Below are 17,245 nucleotides of genomic sequence, written 5' to 3'. Positions count from 1 at the left end.
ATGCTGATGCAGTCCCACACCATGATGAATATGCTGCTCCGGGTTCGAAAATTCGGTGCATGTGGTTCAAATGCTTTACCAGCAGTTTTTCAGCATTGTACCCGTCTGTCATCAGAGGTCAGACCAAAGCGACACTCATCAGAAAAAAATATATAGGACCAATTATCATGAACTGTCCAGTTCCAGATCCTGTTGACCCTAGTTTACTCTACGTTGCCTGTTTTGTAACGATATAAGAGGTTTCAGTCTTGCTACCCTGCTGTACACTCTCAGAGCATGTAACCGAGGCCTAGCAATTTTCACAGACACATACTTATGTGTGAAATTGTTCCACTGTGTTGTCAACTGACAAGCAGTGTCGAACTTTGACAACCTGGGGCCGGTTTCACAAAGCAGTAGTTGGTTAGAACAACTAACTACTGAACTACCTCGCTAACGAGCAAACTTAGCGATTTTCGAGGGGTGTTTCACGAAGCAGTAGTTAACTCATCGCTAAGTTCAGTCGTAAAGTTCGGTCGTTAGTTCTCTCGTTACTCACCGTAGTCTCGAAACAGTCTACCGGAAGTGGAACTCTTGCGTAAAAGTGTCGCGAAAGCACTAACTCTCCAATTTCCGGCGGCTGGAAATGCATAAGAACGTCTGCTTTGAGGTCGTCGTAAAGGATCTCCACCACCTTTTTGCCGCTCTTTTTGTCACAGCTAGGCACAACCTCTCGTAAATTGCATCATCGCGCGTATATTCTAATAGATTCTGCCTTTCATGAAAACGTCGTAGTCTACGTTGCCGTCTGGCGGTACGGTTAGCAAGAAAGGTAGCCGCCATATTGCATACAAAGACAGACGACAGACAACGGTAACTAAGCAACCTTTTTATTTCACTCATTACGCATGCGTACGATGAAACTCTAGAGTTAGCGACTGGTCTAACCAGTCGCTAAATATCCAAGGTAACAACGACACAATAAAGAGCGAGAGAACTAGCGACTGCTTCGTGAAACGGCACTATAACTAGCGAGAGGCTAACTACCGATCGCTAACTAACTACTGCTTTGTGAAACCGGCCCCTGGGCATCAAAATCAGTCGTCGGTCTTCACGGCCAGTATTTTTTTCTTGGACGACCCATCAGAGGCAATTTGTCTCTTGATCCAGTGTTTCTATACCGAGAGCAGACCCTCTGCACGGTTCTGACTGAACAATTCAATTGTATCGATATTCTGACATTGCTTATATTCCGCCTCTTCAGGTTAATAACTTGCACCTATAACCGTTAGATAATTGCCTGTATCTTGCCATATTGGAGGAAGACAGGAATAACATTTGCTGTACATGTACAAGACCAACAATACAATTCCATGGTATAGCGATTTTATACTCATTAGTCACATTATAAGTAAACCAGGCATTATAAGTACCCAAGATCTGCCTACTTTTATTACTCTGTGGTAGGGGGTGACACTTCTTTTGTCCAGTGTGTGTAGCTCTATCTTTTATATTTCACGACCCATTGGTTTTGAAGGACGACCGCACCCTGAAATGAACCGTCATATATACTAGTATTTTATATCATAACCCAGTGTCAAACCGAGTATAGCTGGCCGAGGAAATGAAAGTAACTTTATAAGCCTTTTTCAGGACCAGCCTATATGATTGTTTAAACTGGTGAGACTGAAATACAAATTGGTTCTATATTCAGTGTACTCGAGTCTCTTAACTAAGTCTGCAGACGGCGAGAGACAGGCACACGCACACACACACTCACAAAAAAATAAAGAGAGAGAGAGAGAGAGAACGGGAGAGAGAAACACCAGTAGGTATCACAGTTACAGGGACTTGCTAACCGCTTATTGATGTCGAAATAGGTCACGTACATTGTGTCGTGTTGGTACAAGACGCACAGAGAATGCAGGCATCAGCTTCAGGAATACACGTCTTAACGTACGCGCTGCGAAGGGACATGGGATTTGTGCACGCTTAAAACACGACAAGGTTCACAAGGGTAAGTCATTGTAACCGCATTATCTTCAGATTACATTGTTTAAGTCTCTGACAAGTTTCAAACACAGCGAGGCCTTGCTTAATGAAGGGGCTTTTTTCCCCACTTGCTCACGCAAGATATCCGCCTACGTGGTACATGTTTAGTGCTGTGTATGAAGACAGTATAATGATAGAAGCCCCTCCTTCCCCTTCCCCCACGACCATTTGACTGCACTAAATGAGGATTAATGACCTGGAACAATAAAACCCCTGGCGTAATTACATGTTAAGGCCAATCAGATAGACTTAGATGCTCGATGTGGTTGACTTTACATAAAATAAATTGTAAGATTCTGTCTTTACCCTAATCAAAGTTATTATTATTATTATTATTATTATTATTATTATTATTATTATTTTATGTTATTTTTTTTTCTTTTTTAAAAACCTTATCGAGATTTTCTTTAAGTAGATTAAATTCCTGCCACCTGTGCGGCTTACTCTGATCTGTGAAAACCGCACAACACTTCAGGTGGTTTTCTTCTTTTATTGTCTACGAACACTTGACAAGTGACATGTACATGTATCTGGCACCAGCTATTTCGCTGTCTACTGCCTGGAGTTTTAACTGTCTACACTGCAAACTTGACTGGCAAGCAGGGAAAAGTGAACGGTTGACCGCCAATCCCTCCTCTAGACACAACAAGCCCCTGTTTAGTAAACTGACACAAGCCATTCGAATTTAATGTTCAAAGTTCAACACCAGACTTGCTGAGTAAACATAAGGCTATAACTTACTACAGTTATTTGACCCTGAAATAAGACTATGCATAATCGTTACACACCACGCCTCTAAGTTTACTGATTCCTCCTGGAATCTGGCTCATTAGACATTTACACGTAAAACCATTTAACACTCAAAATATTCTTAAAGTAATCAGCAGTTGAAATTCAGTCAATTCATGGTCACTGTTAAGTTCATTCATAAGGTTCATTCAATAGTTCATTGTCACTTTGATAAATAGTAATATTACACTGAAGTTCAAAACTGAATTAATCATGATAATCACTCTAAACTTATTTGACCTGATTAACAATACTGTTCACTTTAAAGTTCATAGCCTGCATGATTAATAATAATGGCCACTTTAAAGTTCAGAGCATAGTCTATTACGGTCAATCAACACATCTCTTGGGAAGTCTTATATCCCTGTGAGGTGTGACGGGGGCTTTTACGTGTGATAAAAGCGCGTCACTGTAAAGTTATGAACAACTCTCTTTTTCCTCTAAAAGGAATTTTATTCTGCGCACAAGGACTACATCAAGTTGAAGATGTGACCACAACGTCTCTCCCTCAGTTACTCCTTCCTATGCTACTACTTTCCCGACTCGCAGAACATTTACCGAACACTTGCCGAACACTTGCCGAATGCGGCAAAATGCTGCATTTTTATAACAAAATTAGGGCGACAGGTGGTTCACATCTCACGTCAAGGATGGACATTTTTGATTCAACATTTACCTAATTATTAGAAATACTGATTCTAGACCTTCGATTTAAATAGTATGATTTGCCCGGTTCTTTGATTCTTAATATTTAATTTTGACCGAACCGGAACTGGTCATTTTCCTGAACTAGCGAAGTGCTTATTAAATACTAATACATGACACCAAGAGATAATCAATTAAATCTTTCTATATATATCTGCTGTTGCTCTGTCCTCTGCTTGCAATTTAATTGACGCGTTTGCCGACCACTAGAGGTGATTAATTACGGCACTCATTCGCTGGCCTGAGATCGGAAGGTTATTATGTTTGGTCAGTGCTTGAACGTCTAATGAGACTTATGTTGTTTTTGCAATCTTATTGTAACTAATGAATTTTAAATGTTTTTAAAACTTAAATTAAGTTCTTACTAAAATTTGTAACACTACCGTGTTAGCGTGCTGGAGTGTTCCGTTGAAATCTGGGCTGCACATTGCGCATGTCGTAGTTGGGTCGAAGTGGACGATACTGCCATCGCTGTTGGTTTCTGCCGTATTCGTAGCGAGGGTTGGGCGGTGCTTGGGGTTGAAAATCGGCGGCCATAGGGTTTCTACCTGGGGGTTGTATTGGAGTGATTGGTGCCGGATTCACAGCAGACACGGCCAGTTGTGAGAGCTGCGTTTTGATTTCGGAGAGTTGTGTATTCAGCGCATTGATAGATGCAGATGACGTAGTGGGTTGTACTGCAGTTTCTGACTGTCTGGCGCGCGCAATGAGATCCTCGAAATTGTGAGGTTCGTGCTGAGCCACGAATGGTCGTATTTCGGGTAGTAGGCCATGTAAAATAGCTTGTATGGTTTGTTCTTCAGGCAATTTCACTCGCGCGGCTTCGCGTCTCATTTCCGCTATGTAATCTTGGACTGGTTGAGCCTGTTTTTGGCGGCGTTGGAATAAACTGGACACAGTGGCCCATTTAGAACTTTCAGTTGGTTGAAATCGTGCCCGAAATGTATTTTCTATAGCGTTAATGTTTTGACGCTGATCGTCAGCAAGTGTATCAAACCAGTCTAAGGCTGCGCCTCGCAGTAACAATGGAAAAGAGGCTATTTGTTGTTCTTCCGTCATAGCGCGGTATGACGCATAATTTTTGAAGTGCGATAGCCATCTATCTGGATCTTCTATCGCGCTACCCGTGAATTTTTCAGGTAACAGACTTGTTTCTGCTGACATTGCATAAACTGGGGCAGGCGGTGGGGTTGACGGTGGCGTAGAGGTGGAAATATCAGAAGTTAGCGACTGAGAATCAGAAATAGCGTCTAACGGTTGCGGCGGCGCAAATGATTCAGCGGATTCGTTAATTTGAGATAGAGCAGGTGAGGATGAACGTGACGATATAGGTGACGTTTCGCCGGAGAGGGGAGATGTAGGTTCTTTTACAGTTTTAGAGTGCGTCTCACCTGTTTTCTTGTTCCTGGTGTTCGCAGATGGCGCTGACCAATAATTTTCGGGTCGGGCTGACATACGTGGAGCGTTGCTTGGCGTGCGCGTAGCTGGATCGAGCTGATTCCTCCACCAAACTGTGACGGGGGCTTTTACGTGTGATAAAAGCGCGTCACTGTAAAGTTATGAACAACTCTCTTTTTCCTCTAAAAGGAATTTTATTCTGCGCACAAGGACTACATCAAGTTGAAGATGTGACCACAACGTCTCTCCCTCAGTTACTCCTTCCTATGCTACTACTTTCCCGACTCGCAGAACATTTACCGAACACTTGCCGAACACTTGCCGAATGCGGCAAAATGCTGCATTTTTATAACAAAATTAGGGCGACAGGTGGTTCACATCTCACGTCAAGGATGGACATTTTTGATTCAACATTTACCTAATTATTAGAAATACTGATTCTAGACCTTCGATTTAAATAGTATGATTTGCCCGGTTCTTTGATTCTTAATATTTAATTTTGACCGAACCGGAACTGGTCATTTTCCTGAACTAGCGAAGTGCTTATTAAATACTAATACATGACACCAAGAGATAATCAATTAAATCTTTCTATATATATCTGCTGTTGCTCTGTCCTCTGCTTGCAATTTAATTGACGCGTTTGCCGACCACTAGAGGTGATTAATTACGGCACTCATTCGCTGGCCTGAGATCGGAAGGTTATTATGTTTGGTCAGTGCTTGAACGTCTAATGAGACTTATGTTGTTTTTGCAATCTTATTGTAACTAATGAATTTTAAATGTTTTTAAAACTTAAATTAAGTTCTTACTAAAATTTGTAACACTACCGTGTTATAGAGGTCTACCCTCTTTATTCATACATGTATTTTTGTCAGGTTTGGTCCTTGGATATGTGCACTTGTTTGGGTTGGCCACCCAACTTCTTCCTGTTTTACTGACACTTCCTTTACTTCCCAGGGGACTGCGTACACATTTCTGCAAATTGGGCACCCAAGCTGGAACTTGCATGGTCATTTAAAATGGCTTAAGCCGGCCTTGGTACCTTCATTTACACTGCGTTTTGCCTTTCACTGAAAGCAGCATTTGTTTTTTTTTTTTTTTTTTTTTTTTTTTTTTTTTTTTTTTTTTTTTGACAATAACAAAAGGTGATTTTCATTTATAACGTTTTAGCTTTGGACTCAGCCAGGTACACTAAGTCACATACCTTGTAGTTATTTTTGCGAAATACGTGTGTCATGGACCGTTTTTTTTTTTTTTTTTTTTTTCAAAAGTTATGCTATTTTTGCTTTTTTAGCCCATCTGATCCTCCGTTATACAAATAAAATAAAAATTGGGTTTTTATTTTGTCTTCAAACTTACAGAACTAATGAGTATTTATGAAATACAGGTCAAGTTCGAAAACCAACCTGATCGGACCATTTTCAAAAAGTGATGCTGTTTTTAAAACTGTTTTACCTTTTGCCTTCAATCTTACAGAACTGATAAATATTCATGGATTACAGATAAAGTTCGAAAATAAGCTTGAAAGACCCAATTTTCCAAAAAATTATGCTGTTTTTTGTTTAAAAGTGTTTTTTTTTTCTGATTCATTTAGGCATGATAACAATCTCAGTATTGAATTATTTAGATATGTTTAAGTGCCATTTTGCCATGTTCAGCATCTTAACAGTCTTGTTAGTTGATTACAATAAATTGTAAATCTGTGCTTGTGTTTTGTGTAATAAGGTGTTGCAAATGGAAATAAACTCATTTTAAATAAACTCAAATACCTATCGGAGGTCAGTTAGGCATGCCTGTCAGCCATAAATACACTTTGAGTGGGCCTTGACATATGGATAGTACAACAAGATATAACGAAATATCCTTCTAATACACCTATTAGGTATAAAATACTTTGAGTGGGCCCTGATCTGTGGACGAAGGTACATCAAAAGGTTGATGGTAATTAATTGAGGCATAGTGTAAGGGCTAAGTGTTTTTCTTACTGGCAATGATGAATAACAGTAAGTAGTTAACACTTTTATTTTCAGCTTGATCGAATTATTTTTCTTTCTTGTTGTCTGTACATTTGACAGCTTTGCTGTCTTGTTTCTGATAGTATTTTCATTACTTCATATGTCGGAGCGAAAATTTTAATTTTCTTACTAGTCTGATAGAGAAAGTTTCCATATGGAAAAACTCACGTTTTCCAGACTACCATAATTTAGAGCGTCGAGTGAGAGGTGAATAAGGCCATGCCCAGCACACTGTAAACTGCTCGTTTGCAGCCATAAATTCCACAGTAATGTTTCACAAATATTTCAAGTAGTTCTTTTGCATAGTTATCGTTAGTAGCATTCAGCGTTTCACTTAAAAGGAAATGCATACCAATGGATAACAGCAGAAAAAATTTATACAAATTGACAAGGATAATATTTTTGAGAAAGTCCGAGTCTGTATTTAAAAGAAATTGCCTGAATTCTGTAGCTTTCCACATATCAATTTCTGACATTTTTTTTTTGTTTGTTTGTTTGTTTTTCAAATTCACCTTCATTTGACAATGCTAAAGATACATGTGTTTCAGTCCCTGCCCTTGGTCCAATACGGAATTCTACTGAGCCTTTTTTTCATTTTTTGGGGGGAACCCAAGGCAAACCAAGTGCATATAATCTAGAGGAAAATGGTTCACCGTTTCAGCCTGTGCATCCAATAGTTGTGAAGAACTTTGTGGTGTTTTATGTCTGTTTGATTTCTAAAATAATAATCTGTCCGGAAAGTAGAATTTAATTCTGAATGTCCAATCTTATTAGCTAACTACCTTCCTGGTTATTCACATTTGTCACAGCCATGATTGCCAGTGTAAGTTTTCACATTTTTTCACGAAAACATGAGCAGGTGCATCACAAATCACTGACTGAAGTTTTCCGTCCAATTCAAGCCCATTGTGATGTAATGCGTTATATTCGTCTATGACGTATCTGAAACTTCGCACACTTCGTAGAATTGGTCAAGGCTGATGGCCTGTGCTTTTATATAAAGACAGTCCATCCACGTGGATTTGTAATCCAAACTGAAAATAATTCTGAAGCTTTGAACTCCCTTGAATATTCCAAAATAGATGTTACCATCTCCATATATATATTTTAAACACATAGTTAAAACATATTGATAAAACACATCATAGTACTGCTGTGTTTTCGTTACGATGCGATAATCTTTTGGTTATTCTGGCATAACTGGTCTCAAAATCGGCTTCCATACCCCGGTAGCTATTTGTGGAATTTGAATTTTTACTGCCCATTCACGAAAACTCTTTCAGATAGATGGTGTTGCTGTCTTACTCTCACCATTTGATATGGAATCACTTGAGAGGACCGTCATGTTAAGATCTTACTCAATATCAGAGTGACTTTCTAGATCTGATTCAATCTGATTGGTATCAGAATGCTGTTGATATGCTTCAAACAGATTACTAGATGTTAAAAGGGTGACAATATCTGAAGATTCCAGAGTTTCCATTTAAGTATTTTCAGCTGATCTTTTAGGGTGTTCATAATCAATTCTTACTATATCAATTTGATGCTGAGAAACAACTTTTTCTACTTGTAGTATATGTGTCCGATAAGATTTTCCACATCTCCACCTAAATCATATGCAATTAAGTTCATAATTTGAGTATGATATTTACTATTTTCCTTGACAATCTCATTTTTGAATTTATACAAGTTCAGATTAAGCTTATAAAAAGTATTCTCATTACTTATTTTGCCATTTTAAGTTAAAGTAAAATTTCAATATGATTGACTTATACGCTTTACTGTCAAATTGTAGTCTTATTATTATTGTTAAAATTTTTGTTTCATTACATTACTTCCGAAAGCAGATAATTATTTTTTTCTCTCTCTTACAGTGTCAAAGTTTCTAAACTGTGTCTTGCTTAGCATCATACTTCACTGTTTAATTCTGAGAGACAAACTGATGCGGTCACGTTACACTTGATATAACTTCAGAAAAAAAAAACTTTTTTTTTCAGATAATTCCAGATGGCGAATAAAAGGCCTCTCGGCAGTGACTTTGCACGGAATTTAGACGTGGTTCTCTTGGGAAACGATTTTTCTTCGCACGACGATGCGGACATTTTACAACATATCTCAGAAACAGAGGACGACAGCGACAGTAGTGAGAAATCATCGACTTCATCCAACATCCCCAGCAAGGACGTCCCGGATGGAGAGAAAGTCACCCGATTAAAAAAATGGTTAAAAAGAAAACTCCCAAATAGAAAAACACAGAAAAATGACGAGGCAGTGGAATTAGGGGAAATCGGGCTGGCAGAAGATCCATTGCGAGGTCAACAGGACAGTCAGGGGAATGACGCTGAGAACGCCAGTTTGTCGGGCGTTGATCGGAAGGGGGTGAAGCAGTTACCAAATGAACACACTGCTACAAGCAGTTTCGATAATCGTGGTTTTATAGACACTGAAGCTCCGGGGCCGAGAGGACAAATTCCTCCCACTTTTGACATGGGGGATTCTAATGCCAGGACCACTAACCCGTCCGATTTCTCTAAGCAAACCCCGGGACTTGACGACTCCAGTCCCCCTCTTCTGTCACCATCTACCAGAAACAGTTCCAGTTCCAGTAAAAGTATAGGCGGCAGACGGGGAGGCGCAGGTGACAAAGTAGATGTGGCTAACGAAACCCTCCTCGGCTCGATTTCAAAACCTCCTCCTGCTGCTTCTCCTCAACATGTCCCCCCTCTACCGTCACCACCACCACCACCCCCAAGCAAAGACCGGTCACAAATTTCAAACAACCAGACTGCAACGTCGAAGCCCTCAGACCAGCCCTCACCGGAGGAGCCCCGTGCGCCTGTTGAGAACGTGGACGAGGGGGACTATGCCTCCCCCATTGGTGCCGCCCCTCACAGTAGGTTACCCACGGATATCACTGCCACTCTAGGAGATGGAGGGACGTACGGCAATATAGAACCCGTATATAGAGCAAAGCTTAAAAAAAGGAGTAAGTGTTGTTATTATTTTAGGTACTCGTGCATTTCTAATTCTTTCTCTCTCTCTCTCTTTCACTTTTACACACACACACACACACACACACACACACACACACACGTCCTCCCCATCCACACAACATTGTCCACATACAATCTCTCTCTCTCTCTCTCTCTCTCTCTCAAGAGCGGTGCTAAAACGTGAATAAATACCGCATCATTGTTCAATCGTTTGTGTAAACCCAAAGGGCTTTAGGTGGTATTTTCTCTTGTAGTGTTTCTTTTAAGCCTTCTTGTCGAGTTTCTCAAGTTGAATGTATCAGCTGAGGGCAATTTGAACATACATTGTGCACAGCGAAAGAAGCTTATGTTGATGTAGAAGACCGAGCACAAGATAACATGAAGCAATCCATTTCTTAGGGGGGGGGGGGGGTATTTGTCTTCTTTTGCTGCACGAACTGCTATTCAAAGCTGCAAAACATATCCCATATTTCAGAATTTATCCTTTGCTATGACTGTGGTTTTACCTCAAGTTCCGAAGATGAAGGACCGCAGCACCCTCCCGACAAGCCCACTGCGGGCAAAACATCAGGTCCAATGCACAGTAGAGATAATCTTCGGAAGGCAATAGATGACGGGGCGAACCTAGACGAGATCAAGCTGGCACTGAAGCAATGGTTGTCGTTATCAGTGAAGGATACAAGCTATAACCCTATGCTACAGGCGGCGATGAAGAACGACATCGAGGTTTGCCAACTACTGAAGGATGAGGAGCACTTGAAAATCACCGATCCTCACGATTATTTCTGCGATTGTTATCTCGACCGAAACGACACGCTGAATCACGCGCTTTATCGTGTGAACGCGTATAGAGCTATGACGTCATCGTCATATCTTCTCACACAGAAAGATCCTGTAAATAGTGCTTTGAAGTTTAGACAAAAACTGTTCACAATGGCGAAACAGGATGAAGAGTTCAAGGTACTTTGTGAAAAAAATTGTTAACATTTTGGAAAAAAAAAACAATAATAAGATACAATCAGAATGTTTGCCTTATAATTTCTGACAGAAAGAGACGCTGAATTGTTTGTTAATTTCTTTAAGATATTTTTACGGGATTTTGGGGGGATTTCTGACATTTCCAATGGGAATTGGATAAGTAGGTGGACTTTGGCTTTGCCAAAAGTGAAAGTAGACGCAAGCATGCACAAGCACGCAAGCACTCACATCAACACACACAGTTTGCATTTGAAAGTTACAGCCACCCAGCAGAAAGTTATGATAACAAAAAAAAAGTTGTGGTAAAATTATAAATGTCTATCAAAAAAGTAATCAACAAATACCTATTATTACAATGTTAACTAAATTATCAAAACTATTAATATGCAACTTAAGTAATATCCTATTTTTTCCATTCCACACAGTCCGAATATCTTAAACTGACCCAGAAATGTGAGACGTTTGCCTGGGAGATGCTGGACCTGGTCCGGGGTCGAGATGAGCTGTCCTTGATCCTGGATAAATCAGCCAATGGGTGTTCAGAATTAGCGCGAGTGCGAAGAGTTATGGACGAAGGAGCCAAGAAGGTAGGATGCACCTTTGATATAGATATAGTGTTGAAAGGATATAGAAACATCCCAAGAGAGTAAACGGTTGTGTTTGTGGTACAACGTAAAAGACAATGGTCCTCATAACAATTAACTACTGCATGTTTTAAGAAGAGGTGTATTAGTTGAGACTCTTCTGCAGATCCCTATATTTTGTAGCTTAAAAATACTTGTAAAACCTTGTGTTACCTATGCTTTTTTGGTCATTGAAATATGTTTTATCACACAAATAATAAGACATTACTACGCCATTGAAAATAAATAAATATAAGTCAGCAACAGCTTCATCTAAACGAAAAGCTGAAGCCACACTCAAGTCGTTTCTTCAGAAGTTATTTAGAGGGGGGATTTAGTGCACTACCATATGAAGGTGCTATGACATATTTTTCCAGATGCGGTATGTTGTGAACATTGAGGGATCAGAGAGGTAACAAGAAACTATTATTTTGGCTGATGTTTGAGGAATATTCCATGTGGCATTAAATCACAGACAAACCGAGATGAATAGACACATAGTTACTCGGCAGATAGCTGCAATTAAAGCCACTTCTTTAAAACCGTATTTCAGTTTGTAGCCCACCCATACGTCCAGAGGCACTTAAGGATGGTGTTTTATGGCGTCGATCCTAATATAAGGCGTCGAATGCTGACCACAAACAACTTTCTGAAGACAATCTTCATCGTGCTGGCGTTGCCAGTTTGGATTCTGCTGTTCCTGGCTTACATTCTGTTCGGATCCTTTGAAACGTTGGAGAAGAAGGTATGTTGAACAGGTTTATTGCCATATGTTAAAACATTTCCTGAACCCCTTTTTACATTTAGTACCGGTACACTTATAGAGATAGGCAGGTGTTTATATAATTGACAGTGTTAAGCGCGTAAGCTGCGTACGTTAGGGTAATTATCTTATGTAAAATCCAGTTGCCATTCTCTCAAAGTGCATCGATACAGACTCGGGCGCTTATGTATACACAAATGAAGGTCCAAAAGGCATAAGAGAAAGCTTTTTGTTTAGTTTGATTGAACGAACCATATTTTGTTGTAGCAGTCGCATATGGTGACTCACAACACCCATGTTAAACTGGTCTGTAAAAAACTTTTTTCACGGTAGGCCTAATTGTTGAATGTTGGTAGACGTAAGCTATTAGATGATCGCAATTTCTTCGTGAATGAAAACTGAAAATGTCTCAGTCGCTGATTTTATTGTTGGCACTAGTACAAAGGTGTAGCGTATTATTTCTTTCTTTTTGTAGAGTAAATTCATCAAGTGGAACAACATGTTCTTGAGGACTCCTTGTATCAAATTTTACACGCATAGCTTCTCCTACTTTACGTTTCTTCTGATCCTGACGATTTACTTTTTGCCCGATGATAAAGCTAATGTCGCTCATGCCAAGGATTTCCGATGGTCCGAGTATGCAATATTTTTCTACGTGATAGGTAAGACACAAATACATTGAAAGTAATGCCAACACCATAACATTATTAATATTCCAGTATCTATCTGATTTTTCTGCAGTAGCATTAAATAGGTACAATTTCTCGGAGACATGGTTGTCATAGTATTAGTCTATCAAATTTATAATCAACAAAATCCGGTTACTACAATGTAAACTAAATTATCAATTATTTTCATCTGTATATATTTTATAATGAGTAACCTCTGAGTATATTGCCCCTGACTGGAGTATTTTAATGTTTAATTTAAATTGAAATTTAAAACACTAAATATTGCATTTCATCTTATAGGCTATCTTTTAGCTGAGGTAAAGCAGTTGTGTCGGCAGGGAATGCGCTACTTCCAGAACGCCTTCAACATTCTGGATATCCTCTTGGTTATGTTTTATCTTGCCTCCTTTGTCAGTCGTATAGTCTCGATTGTCAAAACAAGACAAGCCGCATTGGAAGTTAACCAAACTACAACAGAGGCGTACACATACTATTACCAGATAGGTTGGTGTAGCTGAATTAATTGAACTATGCATGGTTCAAAGTATGTAATTCATTCCAAATATTTTAATTGTGTTCAATAGTGTAAGTATGTGTTTCCTATCCTCTATTCAAAAACTTAGTTGATTGTCCATTATACATGTATCTTATTAGAGTTTTTGATAAACTTATTAAAGTTTTTGATAAACAATTTTCTAAGTGTATCTTTTTTACTCTTGCATTTCAGGTCGGTTCGAATGGGAACTAAATGATCCAGAAATAATATCAGACGCCCTGTTTGCGTTGGCGAACATCATTAGTTTCTCTAGACTAGTGTACATTTTACCTACTTTTGAGTCTGTCGGACCACTTCTAGTTGTTTTGGGTAAGCGTGTATACAGTGATTAAAGCAATTATGCCTTTGGTAATAATACACGTACATGTATAAATAAGTGTCCTTTAGTCAATAAGGTTAATTAAGTTGACAAAAGAGTATGAATGCATTCCCATAGATTTACTCTAGATCGACCTAACTCCCTGGGGGTTCAAGCTAAATTGCTGTCAGCCGAGCGTGCACGGTAGTTAATTACACCCTTACAGTTTTTAGTAGGCGGGGCAGACACTTTAGCCGATAATCTAGTGAGAATCCCCACAGGGATAGATCGATCTAAAATATGTGGGGAAGGGGTCTATATCACTCTTTCCTCCTAGCGACAGTATTGTCAATCTTGAAACGAGAGTTTTTTTATTTGTCGGATTCTTTCTCATTGTGACTTGTGTGACTCATGCTCTTTGAATAAATCGTGGCTTGTCAACTTTTAGGCAAGATGATCAACGATGTCTTTCGCTTTGCTGCCTTGCTGCTTATTGTGTTCATTGCCTTCACTGTTGGACTGCACAACCACTACCACTTCTATGCGGGCCAAACACTCCCTGATGGGTCGGAGACTAATTCTGCATTCCACGGGTAACTATTTGTAGCCAACGCCCTATGAAAACAGGTTCTAGTATGTTTATTGTAAAAATTGGTATTTTTAAATTAATTTTTCATTATTTTCTTAACGACAACAACAAATAGTATTGTTCAGTTTGACCATATGTCATTCAAAGGTGAACACCTCTGTGTACACTTATTTATCTATTTATTTATTTTATTATTATTATTATTATTATTATTATTATTATTATTATTGTTATTTATTTATTTATTTATTTATTTATTATTATTATTTTTTTTATTTTGTATTCAGCAAAGCATTGTTTAAGGTTCTTTTGCATATCTGTTTGGATTCGACCATTAAGTCCCGCACATTCGTGTTTCTGCAGATTCTTCAACACATTTAGCACCCTCATGTGGTCCATCTTTGGCTTGGGGGACTCCAGTTCTGTAGAAATCCACATGAAACACGCATTTGTGGAGATCGTGGGATTCATCATGGTGGCTATATTCCATATTGTCATCGTTATTATGTTGATCAATATGCTTATTGCTATGATGACAATCTCTTTTGAAGCCATTCATGTAAGTATGAGATGTTGAAAACAATCGATAATGTATAATGCATTTTGTCTTATAGTTTCATAATAATAATAATAATAATAATAATTATACTAATAATAATAACGGAAACGGAGCAGTATTATACAGAAAATAATCTCAATGATTAAAAGTACGATCAAAGAAGCACGATCAATTATTTTTGCACAGCCTCTCCATTCACCAGAAATGCCGTAATTCCTTAATTCGAAATATTTACAGAACGACGCAGACATCGAATGGAAAGCTGCTAGGACAAGACTATGGTTAGAATATATAGGGGAAGAATCTACTCTCCCCATACCCTTTAACTTAATACCTAGTCCCAAATGGTTGTTTTACATCCTCACCTGCAAGAAATGCGAGGCACCCAGTAAAAAGGTGTGTCCTGGCTTTAATGATCTTGAATGATGACAAAACTAAGCAAATTGATAACTCAATATAAATATTAAAACGAAAAAATTTTTTTTCAAATAAATTTGAGAAGTGGTTTTTACTGTCGTATCGATGTGATATTAAAATATTTTTGTCGGTAACATTAAACCCCAGCACGTTCTTGTCGACCTTTTATTGAGCTTTCAATAAAGATAAAATTGCTTAAAAATATAGCTGAAATATCTTAAATAGAATAGAAAACTAGGGGGTTGTTGAGGAAATAATCTGAAAGTGTAATCAATAAAATGCTACTGTTAACATGTTATTTACATTAAGAATTTCGATATTTTAGTAGTGCATATATTATTATATTATCATTAAATCAGATGTATTATTCCATTATTATAAATTACAAGACATTTCAAAATTATTTAAAAGCTAAACTTATTTGAAATAACTTGACTGTTGATAGATAGACGAGCCTTTTTTCGAACTTTAAGCAATACAGCCTTTTTTTTCGCTTCAGAAGAGAGAAAAGAAGGACAAAAAACAGCGCATATTTGATAAGAAATATCGAGACATCATGAAAACTCTTAAAGAAAGGTTCAAAAAGAAAGCTGAAGAGGAACGGAAAAAAGATGGCTTGACATCCACCCGGCCGGCGGGGCCTACAGGTACTTGTAAAATAAAATTAATGTAAAAAAGGTCTCTATCTGCATGACATCAGCAATTGGTATGTGCATTTGACTGCGTGTTCGGGTGCTCTATCTCTATCTGTGTGTGCGTTTGTGAGAAAGAAAGAGACAGAAACAGCGAAGTAGGATACGTTTTGTTTGCCTGTCAACGTGCCTGTTTGTGTCAGAGTGTACAGGTATATAGGCATGTGTGTAGTAGTAGTAGTAATAAACGCACATCTCGAGGAGAAATTATTTTAAAGAATAATAGTACTAAATGGGTCTGTCAGCAGTTTTAAACTAGAAAAAACTTCAAAATGGTAAACATCTGTCGGTCGTGTTGTACTCTTGTTTCGTGATATACACAATACACAATATTGCAATGTTAATTAAAAAAAATAACTAATACTGAATCATTTTGGATCAAAAAGGCTAAAATTCAGGCCTATAAGCTGAGTAAACCTTATTTATCTGCAACCAATGTAGGACTCTTCATAGTTCACACTGTTATTTTTTTTACTGTAAACCAAAGGTGGGTTTACTTGTGTTTTTGATCCGTTGACTGACATCACTGTCAACCGGGCAATGTAACAGACGTACGGCCATTAAGAAACCACTACCTTTTTAATCCATCTTTCTTCCAGTCAATGGAACAGCAGGATGATGAAAACAGCTATTGGAACGGCGGGATGATGAAGACATTAGCTAATGGAACGGCGGGATGATGAAAACCTCACATTCTTTATTGCCATTGTATTTACATTTAGATAATTGGTTTTAAGAAGTGCGTTTATATTATTTGTACATTATGATACAGTTTGGTTTACGTACAAGACTTTGCATTCTTTATTGCCATTGCTTTGTATATTATCGTCAAGATAACAACTTTCTAATTTGAGGTGAGATAACACTGGTATGGTGCGTACAATAACGTCCCTGATTTGTTTTTATTATTATTATTATTATCATTATTATTATTATTACGAGAATAGGCAAAGTTGTCCACAAATGAATGAGCTTCATTTTTTTTCGGCGTTACGAGCTCCTAATCCAAGATTTTTTTTATTAAACAAAGGCGTTATTATTTTGTCAGTAGTTAAATCTGAACTCATTCTTTTAACCATAGCCGCTGGCAGGGTTTTGGAGCACTATATGATGTCATGGAATTGGCGTTGAAACAATGTTCGTGGCTGCCCATGAAATTAAAGGA

The 17,245-nt window shown here is 38.3% G+C and overlaps 1 protein-coding gene across 1 annotated transcript; it reads left to right on the top strand.

The window, feature by feature from the left end:
• Positions 1 to 1,875: 1,875 nt before the first annotated feature.
• Positions 1,876 to 17,211, top strand: LOC147759171 (short transient receptor potential channel 7-like). Its single transcript, XM_086998451.1, has 13 exons — positions 1,876 to 1,996; positions 8,939 to 9,927; positions 10,410 to 10,894; positions 11,338 to 11,499; positions 12,089 to 12,280; positions 12,774 to 12,960; positions 13,270 to 13,473; positions 13,697 to 13,834; positions 14,272 to 14,416; positions 14,776 to 14,971; positions 15,209 to 15,367; positions 15,888 to 16,035; positions 16,680 to 17,211. The coding sequence occupies exons 2-13, from the start codon at positions 8,949 to 8,951 to the stop codon at positions 16,697 to 16,699; spliced, it is 3,015 nt and encodes a 1,004-aa protein (XP_086854577.1). The 5' UTR covers positions 1,876 to 1,996; positions 8,939 to 8,948; the 3' UTR covers positions 16,700 to 17,211.
• Positions 17,212 to 17,245: the final 34 nt, after the last annotated feature.

Source organism: Lingula anatina, unplaced genomic scaffold (assembly GCF_051362555.1).
Source record: "Lingula anatina isolate TDL-2025a unplaced genomic scaffold, LinAna3.0 unanchor82, whole genome shotgun sequence".
Lineage (NCBI taxonomy): Eukaryota > Metazoa > Brachiopoda > Lingulata > Lingulida > Lingulidae > Lingula > Lingula anatina.
This window is presented reverse-complemented; position numbering and strand designations above follow the sequence as displayed.

Coding starts and splice junctions, on each gene's coding strand:
- LOC147759171 (XM_086998451.1), top strand. CDS start 8,949: ATGGCGAATAAAAGGCCTCTCGGCAGTGACTTTGCACGGAATTTAGAC. Junction 13,474..13,696: donor CACATACTATTACCAGATAG/GTTGGTGTAGCT, acceptor CTTGCATTTCAG/GTCGGTTCGAATGGGAACTA. Junction 14,417..14,775: donor ACTAATTCTGCATTCCACGG/GTAACTATTTGT, acceptor GTGTTTCTGCAG/ATTCTTCAACACATTTAGCA.